General features: G+C 54.4%; 1 protein-coding gene across 3 annotated transcripts in view; it reads left to right on the top strand.

Annotated features, from left to right (window-relative positions):
- The window catches only part of FBLN2 (fibulin 2), a 74,703-nt gene that overhangs the window by 27,806 nt on the left and 22,285 nt on the right, over positions 1 to 24,612 (top strand). For all 3 annotated transcript variants that reach the window (XM_029244228.1, XM_029244227.1, XM_029244229.1), the window contains one exon: positions 23,783 to 23,894. In XM_029244228.1, the coding sequence (XP_029100061.1) occupies positions 23,783 to 23,894 (112 nt within the window). The remainder of the gene's footprint in view (positions 1 to 23,782; positions 23,895 to 24,612) is intronic.

Below are 24,612 nucleotides of genomic sequence, written 5' to 3'. Positions count from 1 at the left end.
CCAGGTTGAGGGTGGAGAGGTGTGGCTCGTGGCGGCAGGGCGCGCCGTGAGAGGTGGCGGCGGGGACCAGGGCGGGGGGCTTCCGGGGGCTCCTCCCCGCCCAGCCCCGAGCCTGCAGGGGGCGGGGCGTGTGCGTGGGGCGGGGCTGTAATGAAGTCCACGTGTGCCCGGGCGGGCTTGCAGGCCTGGCGCCGGGGGATGGTGCGTGCAGCCTTCAGGGCTTCCAAAATAGACCCGGCCCTGGCCCCGGCCCCATCACCCGCCCCCTTGCTACCAGAGGCTTCTCTGTGGTGTGGACCTTGGAACCCTGGAGAGCTGCTTCGTTTTCAGGAGCCCCGGGTTCTTTCCTCTGCCCCAGGCTTTCTCAAATGGATTTTGGGGTGTGGCTGTTGGTGGAGGCCGCCTGGGGGTGGGGCCCCTGACTGAGTGCCCCTCATCCCATTAGAGGCCCCGCCCATGCAAAGCCCAGAGCAGGGCAGGGACAGGCTGTGCTTCTTGGAGCTCTGGGAAAGGGAGATGTAGGAAGTTGGGAGTGGTGGGCCGGCAGGGTGAATTTAAATGGGACCCAGGAGCTGGCCCAGGCCGTGTAAGCAGAGGCTGGCTGCCGTCCACCACCCCCGTCCATCTTCCCTGCTTCTGCTCACCCAGTGTCCACCTGACACCCACCAGCGCATGTGCTCTGTAATTCAGGCGAGCGGCTCTCCGCCTTGTGCCTCATTTTCTCCATCTGGAAGCGGCAGAGAAGGCCCTGCTTCCTGGGGGTGTTTTGAGGATTAAATGAGCTAACTCATTCAAACTCGGCATGGGGCCTAGCACTGCCGAGTAATTAAAAATGTTAACCGTCACTATTCACCATCTGTTCCTCGATCCACCCACTTAATTTCTTCAGCAGATAGGTGCGGAGCACCCTCTCTGCACCAGGGGCCGTCCAGTGAACCGGGCGGGCACAGCCTCTCCTTTGGGGTCTGATGGGGGTGGAGGGCGGTAATGGATGAGCCCACACAGATTTGTCCGTGGTCACAGCCATGCACACGGAGTGGGGAGGGTGGCCAGGGGATGCCTGGTGGGTGGGGGTCAGGGGCCCGACGAGCGTCCTTGGGGCAGTGAGGGCCTTAGAGCCTTCTGACTGCTGTTGTAGGGGCAGCCCTGGGGGTTCCCAAGGGATGAAGGGGCCCTCGGTGGGGAGGACTGGGGAGGTGGTAGCTTTGTCCTGCTTGCCCGTGGGGCCGGCTGAGAGGCGCGCCGTGGGGCGGAAATGACCCCCGGCCATGTTGCCATGGCAGCCCTGGGGCCTGGAGGAGGAGGTTTCCAGCCATTGCCCCAGGCCCGGCTGCAGTGGGGGTCCTGTCTTTGAGCCGGAGTTGTGCCAGGGATCCAGGCTGCCTCTGAGCATGTCCAGATGGAGCCTAATGGAAGCCACATGCCCGGCTCCCTGCCGGGGAGAAGGGCTCTGACGTCTGTCGTCCCTCAGGGGGCTTGTGAGGGCGCCTTCTACCACAGGGCTGGCACGATGGAGGGAGCTGGGGACCACCCCCCGCCCTCCTGGGCCACAAGGGTGGGAACCCGGGTCAGGGTTGCCCTCAGAAGATGCAGGTTCCAGCCCCTCTCCTGGAAAAGGGCTCCAGCAAAACCTGCAGGCCCCAGGACCCCGTGGCAGGAAAGGAGCCCCTTCCTCGGGGCCTCACATCACCAGATCCTGTGGGGCAGCGGTACTTGAACGGTTTGACGTTCTAGTTAATAGCGAAGCTTTAAAATTCAAATAACTGTATATTAATTGCAGACACCATATTGGCTTATGACCTGTGCCTGCACCATCGTAAGCCCTCTGAGATCACTGGCTCCTTTAATCATCACAGCCGCCCCCTTGGTGCACAGCAGAGGAATAGGGCCACTTGCCCAAGGACACACATGCAGGAAGCGGTGGATCCAGGTGCCCGTGCCGTTTCTTCATGTCTTCACCCCTGATAGTCATGTCTGGTGCCCGGCGTGTGCAGGGGCTGTGACAGACGCCAGACGGACCGTGTTGCCCCTGCCCTCGGGACATTATGGTTTAGTGGGGAAGAAAACGTGGTAGTCATAGTACGAGGACCGAGGAATGGGGTGGTTGTGCTCTGTGAGCCTGTCTGGGGGATCGGACTCCCCTGGGGATCAGGGAGGTCTTCCGGGGAAGTGCTCTTTGAGCACAAGGAGCTGCTGACTGGATGAGAGGTGGGGAGCAGAGAGAAGAGAGTACGTCAGGCAGAGGGCATAGCACGTGCAAAGGCCCTGCAGCTGGAGGGAAAAAGTTGGATTGAAAGGAGGCTGTGTAGCTGGTGTGAGAAGAGGCTGGGGAGTGGTCAGGGGCCAGGCCCAGGGCGATGGTGTTTACCCTCAGGATGAAGATCTGGGCCTTTCCCCAAGGGCAGTGGGGAGCCACTGCAGGTGTTAGGCAGGAACTGACAGGATCTTATTTGTGTCGTGCAGCACTTCCTCTGGGTGAAGGGAGGAGAGCACAGGAGCAGGCTCTCCCTGCCTCACCCTGCAGCCCCAGGAGCCAGCCCTGGGTCTTCAGTGTCTGGGGGTCTCCAGGGTCCCCCAGAATCACTGGGTTGTGGCTCCAGGGGGCAGAGGGAGACCCACCCAGCCTCTCCCTATTCCCCAAAGGATTCCTACAGACCCTCCCCTCTCCTCTCCAGGCTCAGCTGTGGGAGACTTAAGCTTGTGTGGCGTCTGAGTGGTCCCTGAGCGCAGCCTGGGGACCAGAGGGAGCCAGGCTGGGAGTCTGGACACCTGAGCTCATGTTCTGTGTGCCAGAATCAGCCACAGGAGCTCCTGGCTCCCAAAGCGGCCTGGGGAGGGGGCGCCCTGCGAGGAGAGCTTGCAGGTGGGCCAGCCGGCCCTTCCCCTCCTCACCCCCAGCCCACGGGCCTTGACCTGGGATGTCTGACTCTTTCAGGGCAGCGTAGGCTCTGCCGATGGCAGCGGGACCCGCAAACGAGGGGCCTGGGCTTCCCGCAGCCCCTACTCACCCGTGGTGAGTCCCGGGCCGAAGCTCACACGCGCTCGTTGTGTGACCTGGGGCCTGGGCCGCGATGCCTCTGAGCCCCGGTTTCCTCCCTGACCCTGCGTAGCCGGGGTTGGTCCTGCCTCTGTCTGCTGCTCTGCTAATGGTGCACGCCCCTGGCACCTGTCAGCTTCTTTCTGCAGAGCATCTTTGTAAGCACTCGGATTTTGTTGCAAACATTTAGAAGCTGGAAGACTTCACATAAATTCCAGCTTTCTGGCTTTTGTTGAAAATTGGCAGCTGCGGGCACACCAGGCCCATGTACCCTGGGCCATACACTGGGGGAGCTGAGAAGGGGCTGCCTGACTGTCAGACTTGCGGGGAGGTGGGGGGGCTCTAAAGGTGATAAAACCGAGGAGAGCTGGGTCCTCTGCCGGGGGCGTCTGTCAGGCACTGAGTTTCACCCTGTGGCGACCTTGAGAGAGTCTGTTTGGTCGTTCTGTTTTATGGAAGAGAAAATGGCACCCTGAGAGGGGAGGAGGCTTTTCTGGGGGTCATAGTAGAGCTGGGCAGGGGGCCCTAGTCTCCCAGGGGAGGGGCTGGGCTCTTGGCTCCCATGGAGGACGTGGGGCAGGAGTGGGTCTGAGTGGCTTGTAGCTGGGCCCCCTGGCTTTGGCTGCCCCAGAGCTTATGGCACTTGGAGGGGATGGCTGCATTTCACAGCTGCTCACCATAGAGAGGGTCTGGGGCCAAGGCTCGGCCTGTGGTGGGGTTCTTTAATTTTTAAAAACTGTGTTTCCTTCCTTCCTTCCTAGACAGCTTTATTGAGATATTGTCCATGTACCATAAAGCCCTCCCATTTAAAGTGTGCAGTTCAGTAGTGTTTGTCAGGGTCGTGAGAACATCATCAGAATCTAATTCTAGGTCGTTCTTGTCACCCTGCTGCTATGCCGGTAGCAGCCACCTCCCACTCCCTCCTCCCAGCCCCCAGCAGCCTCCAGTCTACTCCCTGTCACTATGGATTTGCGTTTTCTGGACATTCCTGGACATGGAATCATACAATATGTGGCCTTTGTGGACGGTCCTCCGTCACTGAGCATAACGCTTTCAAAGCCCCCTGCACGTTGTAGCATGAATAAGTGCTTCATTCCTTTCCATGGCGGACATTCCAGTGTGTGGATGGGCCCCATTTTGTTTATTCATTCACCAGGTGGTAGGCACTATGTTTGCACCTTTTAGCTTTTGCGAGCACTGCTGCTGTTAATATTCATGACATATTTTTGTGTGGACGTATGTTTTCATTTCTTTTGGGAATGTACCCAGGAGCAGAATTGCTGGGTCATCTGGGAACTCTGTGTGTGACCATAAGATGAAACACCGAACGGCAGTCCTCAGCGGCTGCCCCGTGTCACGTCCCCAGGCACAGCGCACAAGGGCTCCAGCTTCCCTACGTCTTCACCAGCACTCGTCATCGTCTGTCGTTTTGAATGTAGCCGTCCTGGCGTGTGAAGTGTGAAGTGGTATCTCACTGGAGGTTTAATTTGCACTTCCCTGGCGGCTAATGATGTTGAGCATCTTTTCATGAGTTTACTTTAGAAAATTCTAGAAAACACAGAATACACAAGTACACATTCCGTTGGCCATCAAAGTGATGACATCATTACTAAGTCACGTAGTGTGTGGAAGACTCCACTGTATGCTCATAGGAGAAAGGGTGTGAAGGAGGCAACCAGTGTTGCAGTGTTGTTCTGAAAATAATGTTGATCCCGTGGGTCCCTGATTAGGTCCCAGGGACCCTCGGGGCCTATAGGACCGCACTTGGGAACCACAGGTCCTACGACGGCAAGCGTGCAGGTGTGTGCACTGTCTTTCTCACGTACAGCATATTGTGCACACCTTTCTGTCCTATGCTTTCCTCCGTGAACAGCCCCCCTTGGGACTCTCGCTGTTGGCACGTGGGGAGCTCCCTTTACCAGCCTGGGCTCCGCTGTGTGCACGTCCCAGCTGTTACTGACCGTCCTGGCAGACGGATGCTGTGTTGTGTCCATTGCTGCAGTGAATGGCTTCCTGCTGCGCCCGGTGTGGAATCGCTGGGTCTGTGTGCACATGCGTTTCTTTATTTTCTCTATGTAAGCCATTTATCCAAGTGTAACCAGGAGAACCTATCGGAAGCATGCAAATCAGTAATACATTTCACAAAGAAACACCCCGTGTGCTCAGCACTCAGATCATGAAACATCCCGAGACAACCCAGGTCCCCTCCTCTGTGCCCGTCCCGGGAACCGCTTCCCTGACTGTGACTAGCTCTTGGACTTTCGTAAATGGGGCCATGCAGTCTGCTCTCATGTGTGGCTTCTTGTGCTCAGCACGGCATTTCTAGGTCCACATGCTCTGGGCTCCGTGGTTGGTCCTCTTCGTGACTGAGAGCTGCCCCATGGTATGGTCAGACCCCAGTTTGGTGGCTCCTTCTCCTGCCAAGGGCTGTGGGGTTGTTTCCAGCCTGGACCGTTAGGAAGAGCGTTGCCGTGCACCTGCCGTACCAATCTTTTGATGGTCGTCTGCACACTTTTCTCTGGGGAGGTGCTGGCTGCCATGGGCTCCACTGTAGAGGCCACAGGATGCCTACTTAAAACGCGGTACTTGCCAGCTCACCTCCATTGATAGTGTACCAGATTTTGCTCACACCTGCCATGTATGGGAATGCCTGTTTCCCCAGGTTATTTATTCAACAAATATTTATTGAGTGCCTACCGCACAGTTGTAGGTGCCAGGGATACAGCCGTGATCAAAATGGTTGAAGTTGGTACCCCTCACGAGGCTTGTGTTCCGTGGGATCGGGGCAGGGGCAGGGGCACACAGTCATTCATTACGTAAAATCTGTGTTGCATGGTGAGAAGCGCTAGGGAGAAAACCGAGCAGGGGCAGCCAGATGTTCCCACCTTGGCTGGTGGGAGCTGTCTTGCAGGGCCGTTAGTTTGTGAGTGTGCCCTGCTCCCCCCCACACCCCTGCCCCCGCCTTGGCCGAGGGCGCCCCAGCGAGTCTGGCCACACCCCCGCCAGCAGCACGTGGGCGTGGGGGGTGGTCTTTCTGCCCTCTCGCCAAACCCGCTCCTGTCCTTCCTGCTGGGGACACGCCTTGGTCATGGAACGAATAGTCTCTTGCCTCAGTAGTGCGAGTCGCAGGCGACTGCAGAACATCTGGGGCGCACTATAGGCGTTTCTTGTTGATCCCAAGTCCACAGGTCAGCCGGGCTTGCTGCCCCAGGCTGGGAGTGGCTGCTGGGAGTGGCTGGTCTCGCACAGCCTCTGCCAGGGCGGCTGCCTCTGCTCCACGAACTCGTTCCCATCGCAGAAACAGGGCCGAGAGTGAAAGATGAGACGCGCACGGGAACTCTTGGGCCCGGGCTTAGAACTGGCTCAGCCACTGCTTTCTCCACGTTGGGCTGCCTGCCTGTCAGGAGGCCAGCCCGGGGTCGAGGGCTCCTCTTTTTTTTTTTTTTTTTTTTTTTTTTTTTTGCGGTACGTGGGCCTCCCACTGTTGTGGCCTCTCCCGTTGCGGAGCACAGGCTCTGGAGCGCAGGCTCAGCGGCCATGGCTCACGGGCCCAGCCGCTCCGCGGCATGTGGGATCTTCCCGGACTGGGGCACGAACCTGTGTCCCCTGCATCGGCAGGCGGACTCTCAACCACTGCGCCACCAGGGAAGCCCCGAGGGCTCCTCTTGATGGGCATCGCCGGGGACGTGGGAGAGGCAGGGAGGAGGATGGGGGGGGGGTCAGACAGTGAAGCTACCCCCGGCCCCGGCCGGTGCTCCTCGTGCCTCATCTCAGTCCCCACACGACCTTACCACGAGTCCTTTCCCCTTCCCAGGGGAACATGGGTCCACAGGCCAGCAGCGAGTAAGTGGTGGGCCCAGCTCTGGATCCAGGTCCTTCGGTGCTTCAGGCGTCTCTGGCCTGGTCCAAGGCTCCCCCGGGGTGAGGCTGCTCTGCCCCTCACTCTCTGTGAGACTTTTAGGCAAATCACTTCACTGCCCCGGGCCTCAGTTTTCTCATCTGTAAAGTGGGCTTACCGAGGGCTCCCTCCTAGAGCGTGTTCTCACTGGGAGAAAGCTGGTGTCGGGCCTCAGGTGCTGGGGTCTACCGCGTAGCAGGGCTCCACTTACACTGGTGTCCTGGTCGCTGAGGTTTCAGCCCTGGGGGCTCTGCCGGGAGGGCGGTGGCCTCTGAGCTCCGGCTTGCTTCCCATTCACATGCCGAGCGGCTCTCCGGAGGCTGAGCCAAGCCGCCCCACCCCAGCCTCCTGCACCCTGAGCCTTCCGGAATCCCGGGTGCCTCCGTGAACTGGAGGTCAGAAGTCTCGGCTGTGACCTTCCCTGGGGGAGGGTCAACGTCGTCTGCCTGACAGCACCTCGTCCGCGCCGGGCCAGGGGCTGTGTGGCCTCGGGGTCCCTTGTCCTGCAGCAAATGGAGCTTTTAGGAGGAACTTCCGTCTAGCCAAGGTCAGCTTTGCGTGGACTGGGGCTCTGCTGGGCCCTCCTTGTGTACTCCGGGGTCTCCATACAGGGAAAGCGGGCTTGGGGCCGAGAAGTGCTGGGGATGAACCAGCTTGGTCCTCAGAGGGTGAATCCGTGGGTGTGAACTCTGCCTCTGCTGCCCTGGCTGTGTGACCTCAGGTGACGGACTCACACTCTCTGAGCCTCAGTGTCTGCAAGATGGAAGAGTAATCGCTCTCCCCTCAGGATTACTGACAGGGGTAGGGAGAGGACGTCAGCTGGCTCAGAGTAGCTGCTCTGACTGTGAGCCCCTTCCTTTCCCTGCCCGAGGGCCCTGCACCCTGGGTGGTGGGGCATGGACTTGTTTTCGCTTAAGTGAACAGATGTGGGTCTTTTCTGGTGGCCAGGAGTTGTCCCGCTGTTGAAAAGGCAAAGGGGCCAGGTCTCGTGTGGTTGGGCTGAGGGTGTTCAACTGCTCACTGGCTGCTCCCACCCCGCCGGTCACTCCATCTGCCTGCAGGTGTGCAGGGGGTGCTGCCCCTCCACTATTCCGTCCCTGCCCTGCGCCTTTGTTCCAGTGTCTGCCCACGGAGTCAGCCCCCTCCTGAGGTCTCGCCTTCAGCGGCACAGCCTAGCTGCGGGGCTGACGTCCCAGAGATGGGGAGGGTCTCCTCCTTCACCCTCGCAGGGGCAGCGTTTATCACGTGGCTGTGGGCATCCCCGGACGTGAATCGATCGGTGCGTTAAAGCCTCGTGACACCCATGTGCGGGGGGACGGTCATTATGCCCATTTCAGAGCTGAGGTGACTGAGGCACAGGGAGGTGACTGAGGGCAGCGAAGCAGATGTTTGTCGACCACTGACTCTCGGCCTTTGCCCCAGCACCTCCCAGGGTTTGCCCAGCTGCCTGGCACGAGTAGGTATTTTCCTGTTGTCAGCAGATCGAGGCTCCGGGGCTGCCCTGTGTCCCCAGCCCAGGAGGGGCGAAACAGGGCCCAGGGCAGGGCTGGCAGGCCCCCAGCCCCAGAGTCTGAGATTCTGGGGTTCCCTGGGGTCCATATGGTGGAGGGAAGGGGGAGCAGAACGAGCCAGTCTGGCTGGGGGGAGCCTGCCTGCCTGGGCCCAGTGCTCCCAGAAGCTGACGGGGTGGGCGGGGAGAGAAGGAGACAAGCTGTCTTGTCTCCCTTCCAGCCCCCCACTCCCTGCCCCACTTGAGTACTCATTCATGACAGTTCATGGGCCCCGTGCTCTGGGCCAGACTGTATCCGGTGCTGGGGATGCAGTGGGAACCAGAACGGTGGAGACCTCCCTGCCCAGCACACTTCTGCCCGGGGTGGGGGTGCCTGCTGTGACGCACAGGCCTGGGACGGATGCGATGAGGGAGCAAAGCCAGGTGCCCCCGGTGAGGCAGTTGGTGGAGGGGAGCCGCTGGTCGTGGGGACGAGGACGCAGCTGCAGCCGCTCCCTGGCTCCAATTGTCGCCCTGGAGTTGGGGGCCCAGCGTGGCCCATCACTTTAAGTTGTCCGAAAGAAGCCTAGGATCTGGAATTTTATATAAAATCTCCCCGTTTGTAAATGTTGGCAACTAATTCACATATATCAAAGCCTCAGTAAAGCATGAAGTGGGCACCGGTTTGCTGCCAGTTTAGACTCACGGAGCGCCAGCTGCTTCTCGTTATACGTCTGGGTCGCAGAGGCCCAGGGGCGGGCAGGGGGTTGGCAGAGACTCACAGCGAGCTCCGAGGGTGGGGTCCGCAAAGTTCCGACTCCCAGGCCAGTGTGCTCCCCCCCCAGACCTCCCTGCCCAGCAGAGTCAAAGCCCAGGAAACAGGTGGCACAGGCTCAAAGCCCCTGGAGAGAGTCACAGAGGGGACTGCAGGGTGAGGGCACAGCAGCAGTGGGAGCTGTCACCCCAGGCCCGGAGGGGAGCTGTGGCCTTACATAGAGGTGGCCATGCCTGAGTGGGGGCCAGGCTCCATCAGCAGTGGGCAGGGTGGAAGGTGAATCTGGGACGGCAGGTTTGCTGGCTGCGGAGGCACCGGGAGCTACAGGACTCCACCTCCCAGGCCCAGGTGCGGCAGCATGCTTCCTGAGATGGGCGACCCCAGGTCAGTGGGTGAGGGCGGCTTATGGTCAGTCCCATCCTGGAAGTGTCGGAGCCACTCGCTGACCCCCAGGGGAGGGGAGGTGCCTTAGGAAGAGGTCCGGGCCGGAGGCGGAAAACGATCGGCCAGGCTTCTGTTTTTTCCACCCTGGGTTGGCCTCACTTGGCAGGTGGGCAGCCGGGGGGTGGTGGGTGATCACCTGGGAAGGTCTCACTATTCCTTGTCCGCCACCGCTTGGCCCCTGAAGCCCGGATGCAGGAACAGAGAGGCCGAGGGTGTTGCCTGAGATGGCTCAGCCAGTGGCAAGCAGAGCAGGGTTCTGGCTTCCTAGCTCTGCTTCCACTTACACCCAGTTTAGGGTCTTCAGTGTGGGGGGGTCTCCTGGGCCCCTTGATTGGGGCTCATTGCTTCACTTTGAATATTCACCAGCCACTCTGCAGGCTGCAGGGGGAGTGGGACAAAGGATGGAGATATTTGGGGTGGGGAGGGGAAGAGGTCTGGTCAAGGTCTAGTTGGGGCTGTGGCCCAGGCATGTGGCTTAAGAGAAATGGAGAGTTGCTGGGTGGGGTCCCTGGGAATTTGGTCTAGAAGAGCCCCAACCTGGCCGCATGGCATCCCAGTTGGGAACGCTAGGAGCCTGAGGTCACAGACTTGCCGCCCCCAGACCCCTGGCCAGTACAGCCCTCCCACCCAACCCCCCGCCTCATCTGATGCCTGACCCCAGCGTGCCCACTGCCTGTTCCCCAGGCAGGATTTCCATGTTGCCACCGCTCGGCCCAATAATACCACCTGGGGCTTCGCAGGAAGCCACACTGGTGACCTGCTTCCTGTTTGCCTCTAAGAGGAGAAAAAAAACATGTCCAGTTTCTTTCTTTTTTTTTTTTTTTGCGGTACGCGGGCCTCTCACTGTCGTGGCCTCTCCCGTTGCGGAGCACAGGTTCCGGATGTGCAGGCTCAGCGGCCATGGCTCACGGGCCCAGCCGCTCCGCGGCATGTGGGATCTTCCTGGACCGGGGCACGAACCCGTGTCCCCTGCATCGGCAGGCGGACTCTCAACCACTGCGCCACCAGGGAAGCCCGATGTCCAGTTTTTTATGTGATATTTTCAACTTTTGTATTTTTTTAACCAGTCACTTTCATTAAGGTGGGAAATAAGGTTATGTTTACATTTCTCTTAGTAAATACTGGCCCGGGAAAACCAAAATTGCCTTAAAGTTAAGCATCATCTCTTATTACACTGTGTGCATGTACGAAGCACTGGTAATTAAATTAAACTATCTGGAAAGAACAGATAAATAGAATTAAGTCATTTACAAGATTCACCTATAAAACAAAGTGCTATCCCAAGAAGCGAAATGCCATCAGACACTCTGGTTTGAGCCATAGCATAGTCTGGGGTGGCCGTGGTTTCTTCAACTAATAATGAAAGAGAGGAAATTCGCAGTTCTTTTTGAGGAGGAACAGAATGCGTCCCAAGTGTCTTGGTGAAGTTCTGGAAGTCCACACGTTTGGTTTGTGTGAAGTGTGAGTTACATTGGAAGGCTGTGCTGGGTGGGGCTGGGGGTCTGCGGAGGCCTCGGGGAGCACAGCAGGGGGTGGACATGGCTGGCGGCGGAGGTGAGCCTGGCGGAGGGAGGGACAGCTCTCCTTTTAGGTGAAGGCCCGCCTGATGGGCATCCAGCCTCAGTCACACGCTCTGTGCTAGAAGGATGCTTGCAATGGTGTGATTCTAGACTGATCTCCCGGGGACTCGTTCATTCTTAGGATCTGAGCTGTCCACTCCCGTGTCCAAGTACTTGGATCTCTTTATTCTGTCCTTGTGCTGGGGAAGTTATTTTCTCAGAAAATGAGGCTGGTCCCATTCAGTTTTTCAGCATTTGCCTGCGGGTTCCATGTGGCCGGTGACTCTTTCTGGGGTGCATCCTCTAACCCAGATGCCAGGGCCGCATAGTCCCCTTGAACAGAGCTGAGCTTGTCGCAAGTCTTGGCACTGCTCCGCATCAGGGCAGCCTGTTTGTGTACAAGCGGCTTTTCTCATTGATTGTGAAAATACCAACAGACGTAGCCCATTAAAATGCCCATGACAGACGCACACCCCCTGCTCCCTGGGAGGCCATGGAGGGAGGGTAGGGCCTGTGCACGGGTGATCCAACCCTCACCACCCCACCTCCCAAAGCTTCCCGGGGACCAGCCTGAAGCCAAGCACCGTGGGGCCTCAGGGCCCCTCCACAGGAGCAAAGCCTGCCGTCGAGTCCCCTCGTAACTGCGGCTTCACCAGCCACAGCGCACCAGCATCCCAGAGTCCCACCTGGGACCCCAGCCGCCACCTGGCAGCTGGGACAGACCCTCTAAGGGCAGGGGGCTCAGGGAAGAAGTCTCAGCCCCATAACGGTCCAGTGCTTGCTCTTCTTTCTCTGTGGTTTGAGATACAGCGTGTGCGCGGGCATGTGCGCACGTGTGCGTGATGGAAACATTTCAGCCTTGACACGGTGTGTCGCAACGGAGAAATAAAGACATCTCCTGTATTACTACATACTGTGATCCTACACCTGCCACAGTTACCAGTTCCCTTGTGCCATATTTGTATTCTCCACTTGCCCCCAAAGTGTAACGTATAGCCCGTTTAGTAAAGTAATATTTTATCAGGGGTGGTGAGATCTTTTTTGGTTCATATTTGGTTGTTTTTTCTCTTGAATTTCCTTCCTCTGGAAAGTATTTATTAAAGTATACTATAGATACTCTTGAATATCTTTCCATCTAGATTAATATAACAGTCCTCCCTTAAATTTTTTTTTATATCTGATTATGTAGTTTTATAAAGTATTATGTATGTAAAGCACACGCTTCTTCATAAAATAGCTCAGTGGGTTCCAGGCAGCTCCGCTCAAGTCAAGATATAAAACATCTCAAGCACTCCAGAATCTTCCTGGTGTCCCTTCTCGGCCAATTCTACTCTCCCTCCCCCCACTGCCCCCCACCCCTCACGGAAACCACGAGGCTGACTTTTATCACCATCAGTGACTCCTGCCTATTCTTGAATTTATTTTGTGTAGTGGGAACCATATGGTATGATTTTGCTTGCGTTTAACTTCCTTAGCTCAAGATCCTGTGTTTGAGACTCATCCAGACTTTTGCGTGTAGCAGTAATTCACTTAAAAGAGTTGCTCTTCATTTTTCCATTGTAGGAATAAATCATAGTTTATTGATCTGTCCTAGTGTGGATGGTGGTTTGGGCTGTTTTCAGTGTGGGGCTGTGATTAATACAGTGGCTGTGGACATCCTGTGAATTTCTGTCGGGTATTTACCCAGAAGTGGAATTGCTGTATTGGAGGGTTTGGCAGCTTTAGCGGACACTGCCAGACAGTTTTCCGAAGCATCACCAATTTCCGTCCCCGCCAGCCATGAGTGAAAGTCTTTGCCGACACTGGATGTGGTCTCTTTTTCATTGTCGCCAACCTGATGGTTGTGCAGTGGGATCTCATTGTGGTTTTAATTTTCATTCCCTCATAACTTACTACGTTGAACACACTCTCATGTTACTGTTGGAATTCTGTTGTTCTTACCCGTTTCTAAGTCTTGCCGATTTCTAGGAGTTCTTGATAGATTCTGATGATGGTCTTTTGTTGGATCACAAGTGCCTTATCTTGCTCTCTGACGTTTCTTTCCACTCTCGTGAGGACATTTTCGATGAGCACCTTGCACATGCTGTCTTCTGAGGAACGCAGATTCCTAGGTTTAAGGAAATACAATTTACTGATCTTTACTTTTCTGTTATTGTATTTTGTGTCCTTTTCAAGAAATCTTTGTCTACCCCAGAGTCATGAAGATATTTTCCTGTGTTACAGTCTAGATATTTTAACTTGTTTCACCTTTCGCATTAGATCACATTTAGATTTGTTTTCTCTGGACGGTGTGAGTAGGAGTCAGAGCCCATTCTTTTTTCAGGTGGATGTTCGATTGCCCCCGTGCTGGGTGTGGTAAAGACCTTCTTCCCCCACTGCACTGTTACCTTAGTCAGGAACCAAGGGCAGACGAGTAGGTCTTTTCTGGCCTCTCTGTTCTGTTCTGTTGTCAAGCTGTCTTTGCACACTGCCTCGATTTACTGGAATCCTCCAGTCATTTTTGATATCTGGTCATGTGGCTGCCCCTGGCTGGGGCATGTGATCTGGGCTGCTGCCTGCTCACCTGTAAAACCGTCGTGGGGATAGGACCCTCTTCCTAGAGCTGGAGGGAAGGTGCCGTGGCTGCAGGTTGGGGCCCGCCAGGCGGCTCGGTCAGGCCAGAGATCCAGCTAGTCAGCCAGGGTGGCCCAGCGCCTCCCAGGCCGGGCTGGGGTGGTGAGCAGGTGGGCGGGGTGCTGACTTGGGCGGGGAGGGGGGGGGGCGGGGAGGGAGCCAGTCAACACCCCTACGAGGAAGCTAGGCTGGGGGAGGTGCTGCAAAGGGCAGGGGGGGCTGGGGGCTGTCCTGCCCCGGGTGATGGATGAAGGCATCTCTAAGGGGCTAGGTTGGGTGGGCCCAGCAGGTGGGCTCAGCCCAGCAGCTCCTGCTGGCTCTCAGCCGTTGTGTCTGGGGTCCCGGGGCAGGAGGGCAACGCTCAGGATCCTTCTTGTTTGTCCATCTTCTAGTCATTGTAAAAGGACTCCCGACACCACCAGGGCCTGCGGGTGACAACCCTGCCGCCGCCCCCCCACCCCCCGCAGTACAGAACATCAGAGCTGCAGCATTCCCTGGGCTGTTTGCTCAGGCACCGCAAACATCCTGTGCAAACAGGGTGCTGGTGGAGGTGGCCGCTCATCACCCCGCAGGTGTAGTGTTTTTTGCAGCATTTCCGAAGCCACCATTCTTTCGGGCTCTGATGTCCGGGAGAGGGGACTGTCTAGAGGGGTCGTGACCTCCAGGTCGGATTGTTCTGGGCACCCACTGCCTGTGATCAAAGGAGGTTAGATTCCCTGGAATCTCAGGATCTTTTTATGACAGCATGTTTCTTGAATAGGTTATACCTGCCCACGGGAAGGAAAACACATAAAAGATACAAAAGAGGTAAACAGTGGCTGTCAGCTTGCTCCCTCCCTCCCCAGGGCCCGGTCCCTCCCTGAGACACCCGCTGCTACCCGTTTCTGGGACCTCCTTCCAGAAATCCTCCACGTGTGTCCATGTGTTACTTTAAAAAAGACCAACGGTGACTTGTTATACATACTGTTCAGCATTGAGCCTGTCTTCTTCATTCTTTGTGATGTATTTGGAAACTGTTCCGCAGAAGTGAGTGAAGATCTAACACGTTCTTTTTAACACTTGCGTGAGATTGGGCGGATGTAACACCAATCATTTCATCACTGCCCTGTCGATGGGGGTTGGTTGTTTCTGGATCTTTGCTGTCACAAATTCGGACGCAGCCAGGATCCGTGACTTACATGTTTGTGCTCATGTCTGTCAGCCATTAGATTTCTAGAAGGGGAAGTGCTGGGTCACTTTTTTGTGTTTACACTTCAATGCATTATTTTCTCTTTATTGTGGTAAAATACACGTAACACAGATTTGGCCATTTTAACTATTTTTAAGTGTAGTAATCCGTGGCGTTAAGAACGTTCACACTGTCTTACAGCCGTCACCACCATCATCTCCAGAACTTTCTCATCTTCCCAAAAGTGAAGCTCTGTCCCCTTTAAACACTAACTCCCCATCCCCCATCCCTGGCCCTGGTAACCTCTATTTTGCTTTCTGTCTCTGTGAATTGGCCTATTCTAGGGCCCTTATATAAGTAGAGTCGTATAATAGTTGTCCTTTTGCGTCTGGCTTGTATCACTTTTTTTTGTGCGGTACGCAGGCTTCTCACTGTTGTGGCCTCTCCCGTTGCGGAGCACAGGCTCCGGACGCGCAGGCTCAGCGGCCATGGCTCACGGGCCTAGCCGCTCTGTGGCATGTGGGATCTTCCCGGACCGGGGCACGAACCCGCGTCCCCTGCATCGGCAGGCGGACTCTCAACCACTGTGCCACCAGGGAAGCCCTGGGTCACATTTTTAAAAGGCTGTTTGCCTCTTTAGTCTTAGAATTTTCTAATCCTACTACATTTTCCAGTAATATTTTTGTCATGGAGTATTTGTCACTAGAAGAGCGTAAGGGACTGTCTCAACAGTTAAGGAAGGGCACCCACCAAGGTACCAGCCCTGGGGACAGAAGCCATGGCTGCCCTGACCTCCTCCCTGGTTACCACTGTCCTGGCTTCCGTGAGCACGAGTTCCTTCCTTTTCCTTACAGTTTTACCACCTCAGCAGGTGTTTGCTTTTCTCTGGGTTTGAACGTCACATGAAAGGCAGTGCACAGTGTCCCTTCTGTGACTGCTTCTCCCCTGAGGCCGTGTCCCCGCAATTCACCGTGTGGTCACCGCACGCCCATTTGCACAGCCTGGTCATGTCCTAGTATCCACCTTTTTCCTGTCCTTGGGCGCTCAGGTTGTTTCCAGTTTGGAGCTACTGCTTGTGGGTCCCCAGGTGGAGACCACGGGTGTCCGTTTCTCCTGGGCGTGGACCTGGGGGTGAAATCACCACGTCATTGGATTTGTGTGTCTCCGCTTTCCTGGATGATGGTAGATCATCTTCCAAAGTGGATTTATCCTCCGTCCGCTCCTCAGGGGTGTCAGAGGTGGGACTCCTGCCAGAGTCAAGGTCGTGCTCTCTGGCTGGCGGGGCCTGGTGTCCTGACCCTGAGGGGAAGCCCGTGGGGATGCACCTGGGAGCCAGGCTGATCCCGGCCCGGGTCACCCACGAGGCTGGTGAGCGCCTGCCAGCCAGCCTGCAGCTGTCACAGTGGGAGGTGGCCTTCACCTCTCTGGCCACGGTGCTCATGCCTAACCGGCAGGCAAGGAAGACCGTACTGCCTCTGGCCGAGCGCAGGCAAAGTGAACAGAAATGGGGGAGTCCATGAAAACCCAGAGCAGAGCAGGGAGGTGTTGCTGGACGCCCCTCCTGCCTCTTCTGGAGGGATTACCGTCCTGTCCATCCTTTTATCAGCCTGTCCCTCTGTAATTAAGTAATTAACTGAAGAGTAGTCACCAAACACCTTTTTGTGCCAGGGGTGGGGAGGTACTGCCTACTGAGCTCCTATCCTTTGCCAGACACTGGCTTCTCCCCTCCCTACTTTGTGAAATGCGGGCGGGAGGGGTGATTTGCCCATTTCACCGGTAAGGGCACAGAGGCTTGAGGATGAGTGACTCCCAGGCAGGGAGGGGTGCCCTGGCCGAACACCAGTGCTCACGGTGATGCGTCAGACACGCCCAGGCTCACCTCTGAGACTCGGTAGAAACTGCTATGTGGAGGTGATGTGTGTGTGTGTAAAGTTCTTCTCCCTCCTTTTCCTAAGTCTGTGCCATTGGGCTGTGTATCTTAAACCCTTAGATCGCTATTCATATATCTGGGAGATCAAGGTAATTGACCGATTTCACGTTGTCAACGTGAGCTTTGCATGAGATGGTATACACCACGGGCCTGGGGTGTGCTCCACCCAGCCCCAGGTTTTATCAAGTACTAGGTCTGTGCTGGGCACTGGGAACCCTGAAATGACTGCGAACCGTTCTTGGCCCCTGAGACCCTGTCCCTCTGCTGTCTGAGGCTGGCATGTCCCTGGCAGTGATGTGGTATATGTACCAAGTGCTGCTGTGAATGAGGCTGGAGGAGGGGCTGTTTGTTCTGCCCGGGACGGAGGTGGATGCTGGCGGGACCACAGAGGATGGAGAGGCAGGGAGTGGTGTGCAGGCTGGCTTGTTAAGGCTGGGTAGTTAGGCAGGGTAGAGGAAGGGCGTTCCCAGCTTGGCGCGACATGTGCAAAGATACGGTGCATAGAGAAGCCTGCTAGCTGGTGGAATAAGTGCTGAGACGTGAGTCTGGGCTGTGCTGTGAGGGCCCCGATTGTCGCTCCAGGCAGGGGTGCTTTATCCTGCAGAGCAGTGGCCTTCCAGTGGGGTCCGTGGGCCACAGGGATCCCCGAGATGACTCTGAGCTGGCGAAGGCCAGGGCATTATGAGCAAAACTAAGTAGGGTGCTGCAACGAGGGTTGGGGTGCAGGTTAGTTTAGATTCAAAAGTCAGGGACATCCTGCCTGAGGAGATGAGAGCCCCAAACAAGGGTAGCCCTGTAGAGAGTGGGGGTCGGGCAGGGCTCAGGGAAAGGGCAGAGGATTCCAGGCAGAAAGTACAGTGCGTGCAAAGGCCCCGGGGCAGGAAGAGCCTGAGGGGTTCAAGTGGAGAGAGTGAGTGAGAAAGGAGACGCGGTGGGGAGGTCGCAGGGCCATACCAGGTAGGTCTTGGTAAAGAAAGGGGGGACTCTGGGGGGCTGTAGGCCGTGGAGAGACACAGTCTGATTCATACTTGTGAATGGTCATTCTGACGCCATCTGGAAGATGGACCAGAGGAGGACACAGGGGATCAGGGTACCTCTCTGGCCCAAGAGATGGTGGCAGAGTGAGGGGCAAGGTGGTGACAGGGGTGACTTTGGAGGTGGCCCTGCAGGTGACGGTTGGGAGGAGGGAGGTGAGGAGGAAGGAACGGGCCCAGGAGGGTCCTGAGGTTGGCACAGGGAAGACCAGGGGAGAGGTGGTCTGGGGGAAATAGGTTGCTGAACAGATTCAGGCCGTGGGATTGCCGGGGATGCCCGGTGATGGTCGCTTAGCCAGCTGTGTGTTTGCAGGAGACGGACATGAAGGAGGGCGCCCAGGTGAGGTCAGCCAGGCTGGGGCGTGGACGGGAGAAGAGGCCCTGGGGCTCAAACTCTGAGGGGTTAGAGAGAGACAGAGGCTGGGGCCTCGGAGGGGGTGGTCAGGGAGGGGGCCTAGGGGTGGGCCTCTGGACGAGCAGCAGGGGTACACACCTTGTGGGCTTTGCCCGGCCCCCTCTCGCACTCCTTGGACGGTGCTGGGCAGCGCCGCGCTTGGCCCCTGTGTTGATTCCCCCTCCCGCTCCAAGTGGGTGGCCTCCCCAGCATAAGGGGTCACGCCCCTGAGTTCCTTTGTTTGGAAAGAGGGGAAACCAGGATGGGAAAGGCCAGGAGAGAATGGAGGGCAGGCCGCCAAGCGCAGGCTGAAACCTGCATCTGCTCGGGAGGGGCAGGAAGGGAGCCCCATTCAGTCCACAGGGAAGTAGAGCCTCCTCAGGCTGGTGCTTAGATTCTCAGAGAGGGCTGCCAGGATCGGCCGCATCAAGCTGCCCACGCACAGACAGGAAGCTGAGGCCGGAGAGGAGAAATTAAGGCTTGGGACTTCTAACTCCCCGCCTGATCTAGAGTGAGCCTAGCAGCGGTACTCACCGTAATACCTGTGGGGATGAAAGTGCCTGGACTCACGCCTGGCTCGTGGCGAGCACCGGTGCATTCCAGCCGTTACTGTTCCCCTGATAGGGCACCCATCTCGTGTCATCTAGCTGAGACCCAGGGGCCTGTTGGAATCTCCTAATCTCTGTAAGGCAATCTTGGAGAAGGCTTAGGGAGAAAAAGTACAGTCCAGTAAAAGAAAGGACGTTCTGAGCCGAGCTATGCAGAAAGGGACAAGCTGCCTGAATGGAGCGAGAGCCCCCCCACCAGAGGTATTCAAACAAGGTGAGACCCCCATGTGCACGGAGTGTGATGAGAGAGGATTAAGCGTGGAATGGTGGCGTCACTCTTGGGCCACAGAGACTCAAGTCGCAACTCTGACGTTGTAGGGGAAGAAACAGACAAATGTGAAAGTCAGCTCGTAGATAAACGCGAGGGTTTCACATAGTGATAAATGCCGTGTGGACACTGGAAGGTGAGCGATGTGATCAGACTGGGGCTGTCTTTTGCCATACAGGTACTTCAGACTTCTATCCAGTCGGTTGTATTAAGGTTTTCCTTTTTGCTTGTGGATTTCATTTCTTTCTTCCCCCAGCTTTACTGCGATGTAATTGACCTGTAGTATCGTGTAAGTTTAAGGTGTACAGTGTGATGCTTTGATATGCACATGTGTAGCGAAATGATTATTACAATAAAAGTTAGTTCACACACCTGTCACCCCACACAGTTACCATTTTCTCTTGTTCTTGTTTGTGGTGAGAGCATTTAAGACCTACTCTCGTTGGAACTCTCGAGTTGTTAGCTATAAGCACTGTGCGGTGCATTAGGTCCCGGAACTTAACTCGTCTTGTGACTGCAAGTGTGTGCCCTTTGACCAACATCTGTCCATTCCTCCAACCTGCTCTCCCCCAGTTCTTGGCAAACATTCTACTCTGTTTCTATGAGTTTGGCTTTTTTAGATTTCACATATAAGTGATATTACAGAATTTGTCTTTCTCTGTCTGAGTTATTTCACTTAGCATAATGACCTCAAGGTCCATCCATGTTGTTGCAAAAGGCAAGATTTCCTTCCTTTTTATGGCTGAATAACATTCCATTGTGTGTGTGTGTGTGTGTGTGTGTGTGTGTGTACACCACGTTTTCCTTATCCGTTCATCCATTGATGGATACTTAGGTTGTTTCCATGTCTTGGCTATTGGCTATTGTGAATAATTGGATGAACATGGGGGTGCAGATATCTTTTTAAGATAGTGTTTTCATTTTCTTCAGATAAATACCCAGAAGTGGGATTGCTGGATCGTATGATAGTTCTAGTTTTAATTTTTTTGAGGAGCCTCCATAGTGTTTTCTATAGTGGCTGCACCAATTTACATTCCCATCAGCAGTGCACAAGGGTTCCCTTTTTTCTACATCTTCACCAACGCTTACTGTCTCTCGTCTTTTTGATAGTAGCCATTCTAACAGGTGTGAGGTGACATCTCTTTGTGGTTTTGATTTACATTTCTCTGATGATCAGTGATGCTGAGCACCTTTTCACATACCTGTTGGCCATTTATGTCTTTGGAAAAATGTCTCTTTTGGTCCTTTGCCCATTTATGTATATATGTATATATATATATATATATATATATATATGTATATATATATATTTTTTTTTTGCTATTGAGTTTTACGTGTTCCTTATATACTTTGTATGTTAACCCCCTTATCAGATACATGGTTTGAAAATATTTTCTCCCATTCCGTAAACTGTCGTTTAATTTTATTGTTTCTTTTGCCGTACGGAAGCCTTTAAGTTTGATGTAGTCCCACCTGTTGATTTTTGCTTTCATTGCTTGTGTTTTTGGTATCATTACCAAAAATTTGTTGTGAAGACCAGTGTTAAGGATCTTTCCCCCTATGATTTCTTCTAGGAGTTGTATGGTTTCAGTAATTCATTTTGAGTTGATATTTGTATATGGTGTGAGACAAGAGTACAACATCATTCTTTGGTGGAATTTATTTCTGAAGAAGTCCCTCTTTATCCTAAAATTATTTTCCTTGGTTTTCTTCTAGTATTGACTTTATAGATTTGGAATTATTTTTGTGTGCGATGTGTGGTAGAGCCCATCATCAGATAGTCAACCCTTTCCCCATTGAGTGTGAATGCCACTTTTATTATATACGAAATTCCCATATGCACGTCATCCTGTTTCTGAATTTTATTCTGTTCCGTTGATCTCCTTATCTTTTTAATTATTAAAACTTTAAAGTGTGCTCTCTTCTTTTCTTTTTGGAAATTTTCTCAGGTATTTTTAGACATTTCCTAGTTGGGATGAATTTTAGAATCAACTTGACAGATTTCATGACGAATTATTTTGGGACTCTGGGATTCCACCTAAGTTGTAGGTTAAATAAAGGAAAATTGACATCTTTACGGTATTGAATCTTCTCATCTAGACACATGGTATATATTTCTAACAAAGTAAACTGTTATATATCTATGAGACAATTTTTTTTCTTCATGTAGATTTAGTGTGTTTACATAGATTGATTTCCAGGTTTATTTCTTTTTTCAGTGGGATTTTTTTGTCTTACCTTTTCTATTTAATTGTTGCTGGTGTATAGGACAGCCACTAATTTGTGTATGTTGATTTTGTTTTTGGCCACCAGATGATAATAATAATAATAAATTAGTATTTATTTAAGTACGGTGTTAATATTGATTCCTTTGGATTTTCTAGAAAGATGAACTCGTAACATCTGCAAATAATGACTGTCGTCTCTTCTTTTCTAATACTCCTGCTGCTTTTTTTCTTGCTTTATTGCATCTGCTGGCGTCTCTAGGACACTGTTAAACAGTAGTGTCAGTAGGTACTTTTGTCATATTTCTCACTTCAGTGTGGTGTGTGTCTAAAGTTTCACCACTGGGTGTGATGTTGCTACTTGTTTCTGGTAGACACTGGTTATCAAGAATTTTTTGTTTTCCTCCTGGTGCCTGAGAACAGCCCTCAGGTTGATACTGAAGCTTATTTCCCTGGTTTTCAGAAGGAAAATTGAAACTCATAAGAGCTCAATGACTTGAAATGCCCACTAAGCCAGCGAAGAGGATGATTCTTAGTGAGCTCTTTCTGTTCCTAGAATCTTGCAGGCTGCTGACATTTCTTGGTGCATTTCTTCCTCAGCCCTGCCAGCTTATGTGAACTGCTCAAGGACACTTAGAGATCCTTGTAGGCTTCAGCAGCTGTGCAGCTGTAGGTCCTCATAACAGAGCAGGACGCTGAGTCTCTAGGGAGGAGAAATGGCTATACATGGTAGTACTAAGGTGTGGACCCAGGTTCAGAGTTACCCTGTGACACCCTGGTGCCCTCAGCACGTATGTAGGTGTCCGAGATGGGCTTCATCTTTGAATGTCGTTTATTTTCAGACCTCGGAGGCAAATGGCTGCATTAATTGCATTCCTTATTTCCTGGTTCCTTATCATCTTAGCAAGACTCTCTTTTTTTTAATTGATGTATTTATTCCCTTTTATTCCCTTTCCCCATTGCCATTTCTCCCTCTGCCTACCTGGGCAACCGTTCTCTTCAATCCGTGTGGGTTTCTTTTTTTTTTTTTTTTTTTTTTTTTGCTTTTATGTGTTTATGCAAATGTGTACTGTAATTTTGCACGCAATCTTTTCAATTCATACAATGGATCTCACTTGGCTTTTTCCTGTTTCCCCGCAGCGTTCTGTCCTTTGCTGCTCTGTGTTGCTGTGTGTACATGTGTCCAGCTTCATGATGCTGTGTGTACTTCTCGCCTGCCATTTCTGACATCTGAGGAGTCCTCCGTGGAGGATGTCCCCATGTTCTATTCATACTCCTCCAGTGATGGACAATCCAGGCTCCCTCCAACCCAATTCCATAAATCACACTGAAGTGAGCTTGTACTGGTTACATATGGGTCCGGGTAACAACTTCCCTGCAGTACACTCCCCGGAGCAGAACGACTGGGTCCTGGATGATGCCTGTGTTTAATTGTGTAAGAGGTGCTGGGTCTCCCTCCAGACTGGCTGCTCTAGTCGCCACTCCCACACCCCAGGCAGGGCATGAGGGTTCGCACCTGTGCCTGGCATTTATCACTCTTTCTCATTTTTCCGGTTTCATAGGTATTTTACTTTGGGGCTGGTTTTTTTCATGTTAATTTTCAGAAGGTTACTGTATTTCTCAATAGCAATTCTTTGTCAGTTTTAGAACATTCCAAAAACATCTCTTAACCTGTCAGCAGTCTGTTATATTTCTCCACAGAGTTCTTTGTTATACAGAGAATTTTAATTTTGAGGTAGGAAAATTCATCCAGTTTTTAGCCTGTGGTCTGTTCCTTTGAGTTTTAAGACATTCTCCCAACCCCCGACTCCTGCCCTCCCCGGTCACAGATATTTTCCCCAGGAGCTTTCCTCCACGCTGTTGCTATTTCTTATGTCTTGTCCTGTCTTGGTGTCTCATCTGGTCCCTTGGAAGCAGAGCCTGAGCTGGGGGATCTTGTGCACGTGGTTCATTTGGAGAAACTGCCCAGGGCGGGGGCAGGGAAGGAGCTGGTGATGGTCCTGGCCCCATGGAGAGCTCTGTAGCAGGCGTGGCCGCACAGGGCTGTCGCTTTGGAGACGGGCTTGGCCCTTGAAGCCCCACTACTCAGTGATTGGCCATCCTCCTCCCGGCCCTCTCCCCCTGGGTGGACTCACCCTCCCAGGCAGCTCTGCAGAGAAGCCTGTGCTTGTGAGCTGCTGGTGGCAACAGGCGCAGGCAGCGGGTGAGTGAGTTCCCAGCCCAGTAATGCATGGAGATCTGGCCCAGCAGCAGCAGCATGTACTACACCCGCTGGGCCTAGACACCTGGGAACCCTGCACCTCCTCCAGCTGGTGACTCTGCCTGTGTTACCACCCACAGTGTCCACGAAGGACCTGATCGAGACGTGCTGTGCGGCAGGGCAGCAGTGGGCCATTGACAACGACGAGTGCCTGGACATCCCCGAGAGCGGTGCTGAGAGCGATGTGTGCAGGTAGGGTGGGCGCTGGCTCCATGTCCCTGTGTCCTCCTCCCCGCCCCGGGCCCCGCACTGCCCGGTGAGCACCACTCCACCTGCGTCCAGGTGCCCGCAGGTGGCTGGATGTGGCTGCCTGGCTGGCTGGCCGGGCTCTCTCCGGGTGTGGGGAGCCCGAGACTTGCCCCAAGAGTGAACTAACTGTACAGACTCGTCGCCGGCCTGGTGAACACGGTCGGAAGAGCACAAGTTGGGACCGCTGTCACCTGGGGACGGCCAGGTGCTTCTCTTACCAGGTGCTGCGTTGCTGCTGGGCGGTGCTCAGCCCACTGGAATTTCCTACCTCAGCCTTGAGCCGGGGCCGTCAGCCCTCTTTCTTTTTTTTTTTTTTTGCGGTACGCGGGCCTCTCACTGTTGTGGCCTCTCCCGTTGCGGAGCACAGGCTCCGGACGCGCAGGCTCAGCGGCCATGGCTCACGGGCCAGCCGCTCTGCGGCATGTGGGACCCTTCTGTATCGGGGCACGAACCCGTGTCCCCTGCATCGGCAGGCAGACTCTCAACCACTGCGCCACCAGGGAAGCCCGTCAGCCCTCTTTCTTTCCCCACTTTGCTACCCTGGGGTCTCAGGAAGGCCGGCCTCGCCCCGTGCTCTGCTGTGTGCGCCGACTGCTTCTTCTGACAGCAGTGTGCTCAGCAAAGGAAGCAGTTATACCCACGCCCTCCTTGTGCCAGGCCC

This window comes from Monodon monoceros, unplaced genomic scaffold (genome assembly GCF_005190385.1).
Source record: "Monodon monoceros isolate NGI ecotype Baffin Bay Population unplaced genomic scaffold, NGI_Narwhal_1 Super_Scaffold_3, whole genome shotgun sequence".
NCBI lineage: Eukaryota > Metazoa > Chordata > Mammalia > Artiodactyla > Monodontidae > Monodon > Monodon monoceros.
Note: the sequence above shows the minus strand (reverse complement) of the source record. Positions and strands in the feature narration are given on the sequence as shown.